This window comes from Pseudopodoces humilis, chromosome 2 (assembly GCF_049639895.1).
Source record: "Pseudopodoces humilis isolate 2021_Gansu_Grassland_sample_001 chromosome 2, ASM4963989v1, whole genome shotgun sequence".
Lineage (NCBI taxonomy): Eukaryota > Metazoa > Chordata > Aves > Passeriformes > Paridae > Pseudopodoces > Pseudopodoces humilis.
This window is the reverse complement of record NC_142201.1, coordinates 96,472,891-96,486,368: the sequence shown is the minus strand read 5'-3', so window position 1 is coordinate 96,486,368 and position 13,478 is coordinate 96,472,891. Positions and strand designations below refer to the sequence as shown.

General features: G+C 40.2%; 1 protein-coding gene across 5 annotated transcripts in view; it reads right to left on the bottom strand.

Moving 5' to 3' along the window:
• Positions 1 to 13,478, bottom strand: part of ALCAM (activated leukocyte cell adhesion molecule) — a 115,459-nt gene that overhangs the window by 23,718 nt on the left and 78,263 nt on the right. For all 5 annotated transcript variants that reach the window (XM_088052004.1, XM_088052005.1, XM_088052007.1 and 2 more), the window contains exons 2-6: positions 11,959 to 12,059; positions 9,060 to 9,279; positions 4,982 to 5,046; positions 4,514 to 4,601; positions 3,507 to 3,689 (exon numbers count right to left, since the gene is read on the bottom strand). In XM_088052004.1, coding sequence (XP_087908130.1) covers positions 3,507 to 3,689; positions 4,514 to 4,601; positions 4,982 to 5,046; positions 9,060 to 9,279; positions 11,959 to 12,059 — 657 coding nt within the window. The remainder of the gene's footprint in view (positions 1 to 3,506; positions 3,690 to 4,513; positions 4,602 to 4,981; positions 5,047 to 9,059; positions 9,280 to 11,958; positions 12,060 to 13,478) is intronic.

The following is a 13,478-nucleotide window of genomic DNA, read 5'->3' as shown; positions in this document are numbered from 1 at the left end:
TAAAATTATCATAAAGAGTGTCTAGATATATACTGGAATTGCTTAGGCTTTGTCTCGAGACTGAAATGGGAGGAATTAATAAAGAGTAAGACTTTTGGACTTTAATTTAGAGTGTGTTTTTCCCCACAGAGATAAGCAGAACTGGATTAAAAATGGACACAGTTAAACAAAAGTTACACTCTTGAAAACCACCAGTCTTTTCTGTAGAAATATCCTACCCTTCTATCTACTGTATCAACCAGGAGCAAATTTTAATTTAATTTGCTAAACTAGAAAAAAAAACCCAAACCTACAGAAATAAACAGCAAAAGACTATTTTAACTGTTGTCTAAGATGAAGAGATCATTCTGAGGAAGAAGTAGCCTGAGAACAGGAAGATGGTGTCCAGTGCCATGCAGAGTGGTGCTTGGTATGAATAATGTACTCCCCTGCTTTCGCTAAGAAACAGGAGCAGCCTGGTGAAGGCACATTTTGCCTCTCGGTGGCATACATGCCTGACTTGGCCCATCTTACTTGGTGATTTAGCAAAATCTGCTAAAGATTCTGCTTTCTACAAGAGCAAAATTCCAGGAGCCAGCACCAAAAGGCAGCCATTTAGTAAATGAATGCTGCTATCCCAGAGCTGCCCCAGCCACTGTGCCATTTCATGGAGAACACCAACGCTGGAAACAGCTTGAGAGCAAAGGGTATTTGACTGTGATCTGTTCTGTAAAGCAGTTTATCCACAACAAGACCGACACCTAACAAAGGGGCATAACTGGGAAGTCTGCTTGACAAATATTATCTTTTTACACTGATTAATGCTGAGCAGAACTCCACATAACTGGAGCCTAGATAATTAAACATCTGAGATACTATCTACCTGTCCAGCTCCAAGACTTCTCTCATAGTACTCCTTGCTTTCAGTAGCTTCCTTGCTTGCAGCTGCAAAATGAAGCACGTAACTGCTGCTAGCTGAGCTAAATTATCCTAATCCAAGTAACATCCAACACAGCAAGAGCTAATTCACTCTTCTCACACTAGGTTACAGTGGCTGGCTCCTTCCAGGATATGAACTAGCTATTAAACATTTGAGTACTAAAGACTGCACTAACTCAATGCAAAAGATAAAATAAAAAACGAAAACAAACAATAAAGCATTTCTTAGATCCTGACTGAATAGATATATCTTTAAAAAAAAATCTTCCGAAGGCATAATTTTAGTCATGCTCTCCCCATTTTTTTAGAAGAAGTTGCAAGGAATGAGCAGCAGGTCTTTATGATTTTGTTCTATTGCTTTAGAGACGCAAAATATCATAGTTTTGATAGTCAGTCTAAAATAAAAAAGGCTGGAAGACTTCCATTTCTTAAGAGTTGGAGTCTGCCATTTTTTTAATCTACATTGTATTTGACTAATTTAGAAAAAAAGATCAGAATTATTGAGAAACTAATTAGGAATACTGAACTAAATTATAAAACCAAAACCAAATCAGACAGGTCTTTATCATCAAATAACAGCAGTCATGAAACACATCTGTTGAAACTTGGACACCTATTAATGAAGAATTCCACAAATTCATTTGGAGATGCATTTATTCAGAGCAAGGAACTGAAGCTACAGCAGATGAAAATACTCAGAAAGAAAATTGGGTAACTCCACACTCTAAAGCCAAAGTTCATACCTGAGGCCTTTTCAGTGCTGAAGGGCGTGCCTGCCTCCCAGTATTTGCTAATTAGCAGCACACTGCTGGAATTAATTAGATTGTGTGTTACCAGACCAGGACTGAAAGAGCTAGGGTATCAAACATGAAATCTTTATACAGAGGGCACACTACACACGGCCAGTGACCATCCCAGAGCCATGCAACCTTTTTTTCCCCTTCATACTACATACTTCTTACTTGCAAGTGCATGTAGTACATGCACCACAGAAATCTGGAACAGCCTCACCCTCAACAGGTGAAGTGGCCCTAATGCATGAAAGCAGAGGGGAAACGAGGACAGCACAGCATCTCTTGGCAAGAAATAGCAACAAATACTTTCTGGTCATTACATTTCTTTCCTGGGAACGTCTGCCATGCACAGCAGGAGTTATTCATGGTCCTCCACAAATGACAGAAAAAAACACAGTGAAATTTGGTACTCAGCTTTATAAAGCAAAACCAAAAAAGTAAGAAATGCCACTAGCTCTAAAGTGATGGGATAGGTGTCTGCAGACTTGAAATGTCTATGGTATTCCCATGGGCAACAGCTGTCCCAGAGGTGTTCTTCTCTATTCGTTCTGCTGGTTGTCATTCTGGAGAAACAGCTGGTAAAAAGAGAACCCTAACTTCAGATGAAACCAAAGACCAGCAGCTCCAAGGTTTGGTTTCATTTGATCAAGGTCAAAACTGATCCCCTACCCTGCTGCTCAACAAATTTTACCTGTAGAGAAGAAAGGCAACTATTGTTGCCTATATGTCTAGGCAGAACATAGACAGCATTTCCAGCCCCTGGCTTTTGTTTTCAAGCCAATGGTGCATTCACACTAGCTGGAGAAATCCAGTGCCTTACTTTCTTGGTTTTCAGTTGGATTACACAGTTGTCATACAACATATTGCTAGGACATAGATGCTGGACTGTACACTTAGACCCTATCATTCCCAAAACAGGGATTCATCTTTTATAAGATGAGGTATTACTTGAAGTGTGCAGAGAGGTAGCACTTGACTGGACATATTGTCTGTCTCCTGTTCCTCTACATCCTGCTGTGACCTGCTGCCTTCTACAGTCCTTCAGACTTGTCATTTTACAAGACTTTGAAATGTCTCTTTCCCTGGTCTCTAAGTGCTGCCACCTCCTCTGATCTTTCCTTGCCAACAGTCTGTTTTGTTTATTCAAAGGAACATTATGATTTCCACATCCGTCAGTAACACAGTAAGGAAGCTGCTTTAGAATTCAATCCAGTTAATAGCAATTATTTACACAAATTCTCTACTTAAAAAGTAGAAAAAAAGTCTACTTAGAAAGACTTAAAAGTCTATCAGTACTCAAATGATACATTTTTAACGTGAAACACAGCATCTTACAGCTGTAGAGAAGCATTTTGTGCAAGGTAGACAGCCAGCATTAACTGCTTGGTGCTGGCTCTGAAAAGATGAAAAACATCTGAGTTTACTAAAAACTGTACTGTGTATTTACTACGTATTTCAGGGGGCACAGAGAGTCACTTTTATCAACCACTACAACTTCTCTTCAAATTCTCAAAAGCCTACTTCACTGTAGCTTTTTATGGCTATCACTTTTCTCTTGACAATGGAATCTTGATATTCAGTGTTCTATTGTTAGGAAAAATGAAATCTCAGGTAAATCTGAAGATAATAAGAATGACCTTGGTAATGTACTCAGACCTTCTTGATGCAAATCAGTTTTGAAGAAACCATTTCAATAGCCAAGAACTCTCTAATTTTGCAAACTGTTTTTGATTTTACTTTCCCCTGCCCCGGAGGTAGACTTTGTACAGCAAAAGATGTTTTCAGGTAACTTACAGTGAACATCGAAGACAACTGGTTCAGACTGCATTGTTTTCTGGCCAGATGGTCCATAATAAGTCACAATGCAAGAGAACTTGGCATTTAGATCTTCCTTTGTTGGCATGTACTGAAGAGACGATGTCATGGTGAAGAGTCCAGTTGTTCTGTCCACAATCTTTTGCAAATTTATGACCACAACTGAAAAGGAAATAATGTTGCAGTGTCACACAGACAGAATTTGAAACCTTTTTCCTGTATGCTATTACCTGTTCTGCATTTGAGATCAGGCTGCAAACACAAGAAACATGACATGTTACCCAAGAGATTGTACAGTTGTCCTCTAGTACTACCACTGAACTATACCAGGAAATTTTACCAAACATTTTACATCAAATCCAAACAAGAAAACTATCTGCAAACTGCTGGGGCTTTTAATACAAATATCAGCCTAATTTGTAAGATAGAAAGCAAGCCTCAAAAATTACGGCAAAATAATTAGAATCATATTTATTTTTTATTCATTCTCTAATTTATGGAAGGAAAAATATTGTAGCCTTATTGGTCTGTCAAAGCTGAAAAGATGGAAAAAACATAGCTGTTCTTACATATCCTGGAAAATAAATAGTTGTACAAGATGTTGGCCTGTATGGTCCAAACCACAATACTGAGCAGGTATGAAACTGAGACAGTTTACAGCTTATCAGAGATTGGAAATTAGATACAGGTTTCTATTAGTTACATAGGCTCAAAAATAGCTTTGTGATAGCAGTAAAATAAAGGCAATATTCATTCCTCCAGGTGATGTGTATTTAAAACTGGGACTAAAAGAGAAGGATTATGTGGTGTAGCTCAGGTACTCTGAGAGACCTGAACATCTCCTTCCAGCTGTATTTTTCCATGTAAGCAGTTTTCCCCAAAGGAACAAGACATTAGAATATGGCAGAGCAACCCTTACAAGCACAGTTCTTCATGCACACAGCCATGTGTGAGTCCAGGGACACTGCCCATGACCAAAAACATACCATCATCCACGGGCTGCAAAACTCTCCCGTTTTTGTACCACGTGACATTGCCCTCAGGATAACTGTCTCTTGAAACGCACTCCCCAAGCTGCAAAGCAGACAGGAATTAGTCACTTGTTTTCTCCACTAGGTTTTAACATCATTCTCTTCTTACTTACGTCGTTTTGGGTCAAAAGTTGTAGGAAGTTCAAATGCTTAACCTCAACCACTTCTCTTAAAATAGGGCATATCAAATCGGTGAGGTACAGTTTGGAAGAAGGTGGTGGGTCTAACATCAGGGTGGCCCTTGTTTGCAGGTCAGGAATAAATAGAGTAGTGGCAAGGCAACTGCTCTGTGCTCAGCCTGGCTATGGACTCACAGGCAGGTGCTCATTCACCTCTCTGAGCCATCACCTCTGCCTGTAAAGAAGTAAAGGGATTTCAGGCAGCTGTTGGGAACAAAACTGTGAGGGAGAATGCTGCTCTTACCATTTGTAGCTTCTCTGTTTCTAAGAGGTTTGCTTGATGTAAGATTTCTGGTTGAGAGGGTTGTTCTAAAACATAAATAGGATAAAAGTACTGGTGAAGGGAGCACAAACAGCTGTTTGAAAAACAAAAAAAAATACTAAAAATATGTGGACTTTTGAAATGGAACAAAATAATCTAGCCTGATACAGTCTTACCTACAATTTCTCATTAAAAGAAGAAAAGGTGAGGTACTTCTATTTCAATATTAGCAAAAAAAAACAAGAGCAAACTCTCACTTTAAATGTGTCACACCTTCCATAATGACTTCCACGTACTCTGACAATACAGCTTTTAGCCAGACAGACTAGTTCACCATCTAGGAGGAGAGAACCTGATCTGATCTATCTATTTATAGGATACACATACTGGAGAAGGAGCCAGTAGTACAGAAACTGTAGTAGAAACAAAAAAGCAGCTTTCCTGCAGGTATTACTGTAGCTGAGCTGTCAACATTATAAAGAAACAAATTCAACCTAATCATTCTTCCAATGTTTATTTTTCCTAACTGGGATTATTACATTTAAAAAATTCAGATGATAGAGAAAAGTGTAATTATTTGAACCAATTCTGTGTTAGTTATGACTCTCTTAAAAAAAATAAACTTTTTCTTCAGTGCCAGTTAGTCTTCTTATTTACTTTTATTATGGTAGATAGACCTCTTAGCTTGCCAAAGTGGAGGATCTGTCAGTGTTTCCATCATAAAAGACTACTTTCTAGGGACTATATAACTTGCCTGTTAAAACGGTTTGGCCAGAAGCCCGGAATGCAAATTTTTATCTCCAAAAGAGACAGTTTTCCCCACAATTTTAAAAGAAGAGGGGAAGAGTGAAGGGGAAAAAAAAAAAAAATAAAAAAAAAAATCAATGTCTATACAGTTAGGAAAGGCTCTTCACCCTATCTGTTTAAACAAGCATACTTTTACAGACTGAAACATTCTTAACCATGTCAGCTTACAGAAACCTTCCCCAACCCAAGCTTCCTCTGAAGCACTGCATGTACATTGGTAATCCCAGCCCTAAGTGAACTTCCCACTGTCTTGCAGAAGTCTCTGCACACACTGATGAAGTTACTGATGTGCAGATGCACTGCTCCTGCTGTCACAGAGGTAGCAAGCCTGTGTGTTTTCCCAACAATCCATTTTATTTGTGTGCGTGTTTACGTGCAAATGCACAAATACTCCTCACTTGGATGACTACCCCAGGATGGAACAAAATCAGGTCAAAAGGGAAATGAAAGTGAATAAAAGAAGCTATTCATCTGACATTTTTCAAATAACTTTGCTTGCGGCAAAAAAACAAAACCAAACAAAAGACACAGTCAAAGCTATACACAAATACCGTCATATTTTCTTCAAAGGACTAATAAAGATTTTTATTTTTAGGAGATATACGCATGTTTATTTCTCTTTTGTTAGCTTTAAAGGAAAAATGTTGATCTTTTCCATATAAGAACCTGTCGAGGACAAAATATTTTCATGTCAATTCAAGAAAATGTGGTTTTAGAAGACCATTAGCAGGCATTCTGGGTCAGATTCTTGGGTCCTATAAAGAGGGAGAGCTGCCTGCCCGTCCCAGTCACCAGCTGATCAAACCACGACAACTTCCCCCACCTTGGCTTTGCCTCTTTTGGTCCCCATCTCCCCAAGGACTGGTTAGAGAAGACCCTGTTTTTGGTGTGCCCTGCAGTGATCCTGGGAGGGAAAGGGAGGCCCCCTTGCTGTGTAGCTGCTGTGTGGGGCTCTCCCCATTTGGAGTGCTCTGTGACTGAGCAGATGTTCCTGTCGAGAGGCTGCCACCTGCTCTCTGTGAGCAGCCTCCGAGAGGAAGCGCCTGCTGCCAGATCCCCACAGCCGCTGCACGTGCACCAAGGTAATTCACTGTAAAACACTGACTTGGCATTTACCAGCTCAGCGTCTGAAGCGAGAAAAAATGTTCAACTTGGCAGCAAACCCCACTTTGGTGGGTTTGCAACTTCAGCACACTGCTTATCTCTCAGCTTAAGAGCCTGCCAGAGTACTTTGCAACTCTATATAAGCTTCATAATAGAGGGAAAAAGAATTCACTGCCTACAAAAGCCAAGCGCCGGTGCAGCAGGGCAGCAGCTCCTGTCCGCTGGGCTGCTCTGCTTTGGAAACTGGCCATTTAATTCCACAAAAAAGTTGCTGACAGGATCCATCTGGAAAGCTGGTAGTGCTTGTTTGAGTAGTCAGTGAGAGAGACTAGCAGGTGGTACCTGAGCAATGAGCCATTTCAGCTCCTTAGTCCCCAGATAATCAGGTAGCACAGCTGAGGATGGAACAAGCTCCAGCAAAACCCAGAATCAGTCATGACTTCTCGGATGGAGCTGAGTTTCAGGTGCGTGAGATTCTGGTTTATGAGGGTCACACTGCAGCAGCCTAGCTCTGTACCTGTGGCTCAGTGAGTTAGAAACTCCCCATATTAAATAAAAGAAGCTTGCCAGCTACTCTTAATTCTTCTGCAATTAAAGCAAGCAAGCAAGCAACTAAAAGTGGGAACTTAAAAACCAGACTCAAGAAAATTAAATGCAAAAAAAAGTTAAGAGAACCATAAATAAAGTTGTGAACGCAAAGTGAAAAAAACACAAAGCTAATTTTTCTTGCAGCACTAAGTTGGCCATATTAAATGTGTGGCATCCTCTCTTCTTATCTTCCTTAGTAAATAGAAACTTTCTCTATTGGAATTAATGCACAGAATAAACCAGACAAGCTGTGCTCCATGGCTGAGCTAGCATTGTGTTAATGCTTAGTGGAGAACACAGTAATTCAAGCAGTTAGCGTTTCATTTTACCGTGTACCACTGCCTCAATCTCCATATTTACTACTGTGCAATAAGTAAACATGATAATTCTTTATCATTTCCTTTGAAGCACTGTGTTTACTATGCGTGCTCTGAGCACACTCCTCCCTGTTGTCATTAGTTCAATTGTTCTTGCAGTCAAATTGAAAGTGAAACGAGGGAATTACTACTGGCTCCTAATCTAGCTTTAAACTCATTTATGTGACTGATAGCATAGACATCATTGAGGACTCCCTGACACCTTCTACCTGAGAGAAGCAAAAGGCTGCCCTTCCAAGACACGAATTTGGGTTTTCAAGCCAATGTTTTTCATCACTTTGGAGCTGCCCATCCCTGCAGACAGTGTGCTCCCACAACAGACTTACTGTGACTGTGTAAATCTGCGCCTGAAGAGCAACAAAGGCCAAAAGCCATATAAAAACATGAAGCTAAGGAAGATGAGACACTGCAGTCACAGCCCAGTGTCCCTAAAAGCCACAATGGACACCTCCTCAGGCTGACTCAGGGTTTGATGGATTACACTTCTGCTCTGAATAAGCACCAGGAAGGGACCAGGCTTGTCCCTCTCCTGTGTGAGCTCTGAGCTGGCTGTGCCTCGCAGGGCTGGGGCTGGCACTGCAGACCAGCCTTGCCATCGAGCTGTAGTGATACCACACACTAATAAACCTTGCTGTGCTCCAGGGGAGAACAGCAGAGTGGTACTTTGCCTTCCTGCCATTCAGCAGGGGACAAAACAAGCATTTGGGGCTGGTGGCTCATTTTCCAGCCTCTTGCTCTCTCCCTCACAGTTTGTGCTGTTGCACAGTAGCTGCTCAGAGCCGCTTCAAACTTCCCCCCTGAAATAATCCTACAGACTGCACACGGTTAATGTTTCCCTCCTGCAGAAAAAAATTGCCCTGAGAACAAATGGAAAATAATCAATGCTAATTTTACATTTTTCATTTCCAAGGCCAAATGACATCACATAAGTGAGTCATTATCAAAGCCTAAAATTCTCTTTGAGCCAGCACTTATCATGAATAAACTGCAAGTGCAGGCAGTCCTGTTACATAAATGCCACCAGTAGATTACATTTTTGAAAGCTGCAGAAATTTGCTAGTCTTAGTAATTTACTGAGCCAAACTTACTTTCTTGGCTTTAATCCTGCCTTAAACAAAAGTTTCTGTAATTTATGATTCAGATGCTGATGAATGTTGGTGGTAGTAACAACTGGATTTACTTACTGAAAACTTTGACTATCGTCGGCTCTTCGGAAACATCATCTTCTGTAACTAGCATACATACAAATCTCTTTTCATCACTGATTCTTGCATTCTTGATGGATAATGTGTAGTTTTCTGAGAGACTCAATCTGTCTTTGTAGTCTGGTACATCATCATACTGTACATGTTTTTTTGTTGATGATCTGAAGGCAATAAATACTGGAGATCCATTTGGCATTTCCTATAATAAAAGAATAAACACCTCTATTTTGCATAAAGAGTCATTTAGAAGTTCCTGAAGATTTGCAATTAGTACAAACCTATAATTAAAAAAAATCTGCAAATTGTATCAGATGGCTTTTTTTTCCTGATCAATTTCTGCTGTACATAGAAGAAATCCAGTGTAGTAACAGCTAGTTTAGGACTGCCATGGTACACACTGAGAATATCATCAATAGAAATTATTTAGATTCTTTGGCTCAATCTCAGCACAGCAAAGGGCTTTCTCTGATAAAAGCTGGTGTTTTTGGCAGCACTCACCACTGTCTGTATGAAAAAGTATTTGAAATAGAAGCATGTGTGAGCTAGTCTCAACAGCTCCAATTTCCTTTCTTCATTATTGTTTTACATATTCATATTGTTTATTTAGGATATTTAGACTTTATTTCAAATCCAGGATTTAATCAGGCATAACTGCCTATTTTATTCTGAATTAGTTCTTAGCTTTTTTTTTCCCTTTGTCTTTAAAGGACTCAAGAACTTGTAGCATGGGAATATGCATACAATCAAATATTGTTAATCTGCAAAGTATTGTTTTCTAGACATCCTTCTTATGTAGTTGCCATCCCAAGAAGGAATGCAAAGTTGACAGCCTTGCACAAATCCCTCATATAAAAAAAAACAAAACAAAACATTTTTATGAGAGACAAAGTTACAGGGGCAGTTCTACAGGATTTGATTCCTTCCTCCTTATATAAACACATGAACAGAACAGGGACAGACAGTGTCTGCCTTTATTTAAAGAGAAGTGAAACACTGATTCTATCTTTATGTTCAGTATTGTGCCCAGTGCTGGAAAATTTTAATTCTCTTTTTTTATCCCTTATATCTTGCAGCACTGATGTTAGTAGTGCTCCCAGCACAATACCTCGAGAGCTGGACTGCAGAGTCCACAAAGGCATGATGATGCTGTGACCAGATGAGTGGTGTCAGAGCTGGCCAGGGAGCAGGAGGCATCAGCTGGTTGTGAAGTTTAAATTCCCATACAGTCTTTCTCCCTCTCCTGCTTTGAATTTTTCTAACGTTTGTCACACAGAAAACACTGTCCTGACTCCATACTCTTGACAAGCTGGCTGTCAGGTGCAAACGAGCTCCTAACTCCTGCAGCCCACACAGCTGCAAGCACACACAGGTAGACATTGAAGTGAACAACAACTGCCATGGTGTAAATCTCTCCAGGTTCCCACCAGGAACCCAAATTACTCCTCACAAGGCAGTAGAAAAGAAAACAGAGCCCATCCTTCTTCCAGTGAAATAATCACCTGACAAAAAAAAACCTAATCCAACCATCTCTGTTGCCATGCCCTGGGAGATAAGGTACCACTTTCCCTTGGTTGTGTGGACTGTCAGCAATTTCATACAATAACAACTTAGATAGGCTTCTTTGTATGTTAGGTTTTGCATCCCTCTCTATTTAGAAGAAGCTGCAACATCTCCACTTGCTGCTTGGTACTTGTCCAATGCAGACAATCCAAAAGCAATGGAAAGAGATAATGCGTTTCATTTTTTCAGAATATCCTTGCATCATCAGAGAGATGGACTTGTGTCTTCCCAAGTCAACAGACTGAAAAAGATGCTGCAAAATGTAGGCACTCCATCTTCTGAACACTCACATGAAACAGTTTTACTGTCCCTTTTTAGGGAAAGATTCTCCCCAGATTTCTGACTTCATTTCCTGAAAAGCGTTTGCAGGAAAAAGAACTACTGAGTGGATGTGGGTTGCAAAAGCTGCAAACCTGAAGATAAAAAGGAAGTAGCTAGGGGAAAATATGACTCCTGCCACCACTGGCAGCTCATTCTCCTGTAAAAATAGGCTGGTGGAATCCATTTGCAAAAAGAGAGAACTACATAATTTTAAATCCACTAGAGATTATCTATTATTGCAGGTACATTTTGTTTGAGAAGAGGAAATTTAGAAGAATTTCACAGAGGCAGGAAAACCATTTGTCTCAAAAGAGTCTGAGAAGCAAAAGGGGTTTGGTATCCCAGGGTTTTTATCCACATATGCTTCCAGGTTTCCTTGGACTTTGATATGCTGATTCTCCTTGTGACCTGGGACAGCAATCATACACAGGAGAAGCTCATCCTGCGGTGTTCCCACTGCAGGCTGACCAGCACACCTAGAGAGCACCTGCTCCCTGCCAGAAATGGCTGTGAAACCACCAGCAATGCTCCCAAGGCCAGCTCTGCTCTCTTCTCTGCTGTGCATTGAGCACAACGAAGCCTGAAACAGCTCCAAGTGACTGTCAGATCAACCAAAGACAGGGACAGTGCTTTTTCCCAGGGATGCAGCACGCTCTGCTTCAGGCAGCCGACTTCAAAAGTGCTCAAATGTACAACGATGGCTCTGTCAAGTGAGCGAGACACTATGGGATAACATGCCAGATCTCTAATACAGGTTGGCAGAGAACTCCTGAATAATTATTTCTCTTCAACAATGAGATTAATTCCTCAAACCTCTAATCTGCACTTGGCAGAAATTATTCAGCTTGGAATCTTGCAGTCTTACAAACACAGGAATAAATGGCTTCATATATGAGGCAGGAATTCCATCATTTGGAATCTTAAAATCTCACACATACACACACAAAAAATATACACCACCTTATAGTAGCTCTAATAAATATAAAGATATACTTACATATTTCCATTTTCCAAACATAAGACCATCTGGTACTTCTAGAGGACAAGGCATAGTAATAGTGTCTCCATATATTGCATTTACTGTGTACAATCCCAGAGCTAGAAGAGAAACAGAAAGAGAGGAAACAATTTTAAGTGTTTTCTTGAATTCCCATACACCAGCTAATATTTGGTTCACACGTATTGCAACAGCAGCTCCTTTGCAAATGGTTATTTTCCAGCATGTAGGATTTATCCTCAAACCTATAAGAAAACACTACTCCTGTCACTAAATTTGTTAAGTGAATGTTATGACTTTTTTGGACCTGCCAGACCATGCTTCCTGCCAGAGTCAATGGGAGCCAAGTGTATTTCCAAACAGGACTGCACGTGCTCAATCAGATGAATATCTACACTACAATCAGGATTGTCTCAATTTTTACAAAGGGAAAATCCCTAAACCTTTATTTTCTTCATCTGAAAAAAACACCCTGGAGAGGCTGTTTTGCCTCATTGCAACACAATATTGTGACGAGGCCAGCAAAGAAGTGATACTCAGACTGCTGCATAAAATTAAAAACATAGGAAATGATGAGAGAAAAGGGAATGATTCCTTGAATATTAAATATAAATATGTGTTATTATATGTGTATAAAACGTGTTCCCTAAGACCGGGGGAAAAAAACCAAACCAAACAACAAACTAGTCTGCACATTTAGACTTTGGAACAATGAGTGAATATGAATTCACTGATAAATATGAATTATTTAAGAACAATGTTTTTGGAAACCTCAGCACAATGTTACTATGCTAATGCATACAAATTCACAGAATAAAACTGACACACTTATTTACATTGTCCAAAACATGTGAATTGAACAAAAAAAACAGCCCCTGAAGTGATGAAGCGCTGAAATGCAAGGAAGCTTAAAGGGCAAGATGTTACAACGTGGTGCATTTGCTACAGTGCATCTTTGCTCCTCCTTTCCTTAGCTGCCTCTTGTTTGCTGCTCCTTGCACTGGAGATGGATTTTGCCTCTAGTGTTTGCCCAGAGACTGTGCTGTTTGCCTTCTCTCAGCCACACATCTGCAACTTCTGTCAGATTCTTTGCCCAGAGATTCAGGATCTCCCCCTTTGCTGTCTTTTCATTTGCAACTGCAGCTTAAGGGCTTGCTGCCAAAGGAACTGCACTTAAGAGACTGAAGTAAGATGCTGATGATGTAGCCAGGTGTTTCTGAGGATAATCATCCATTCCTTCTAAAACCATTAATTTTCCTGGAGATTCAGCCATTCCTTTCTATAGGTGGAAAAAGAAACATGCACCCCCAAAGACCTGAGCCACAGACTCCTTTGCTTTTCCAAGTCCTAAGGCAGCTGCCTGCAGGACCTGACAATTCTATATAGTGCATAGATGCACTCCATGGGGAGGTTTTTACAAGAGATTGTTTTTTGTTTTAAAGAAAATAATGTCTTTTCAAAGAGCCAAACACTGAATTTCTTGCCTGCAATTTAAGCTACAAAGACTCCAGAGCATTTTT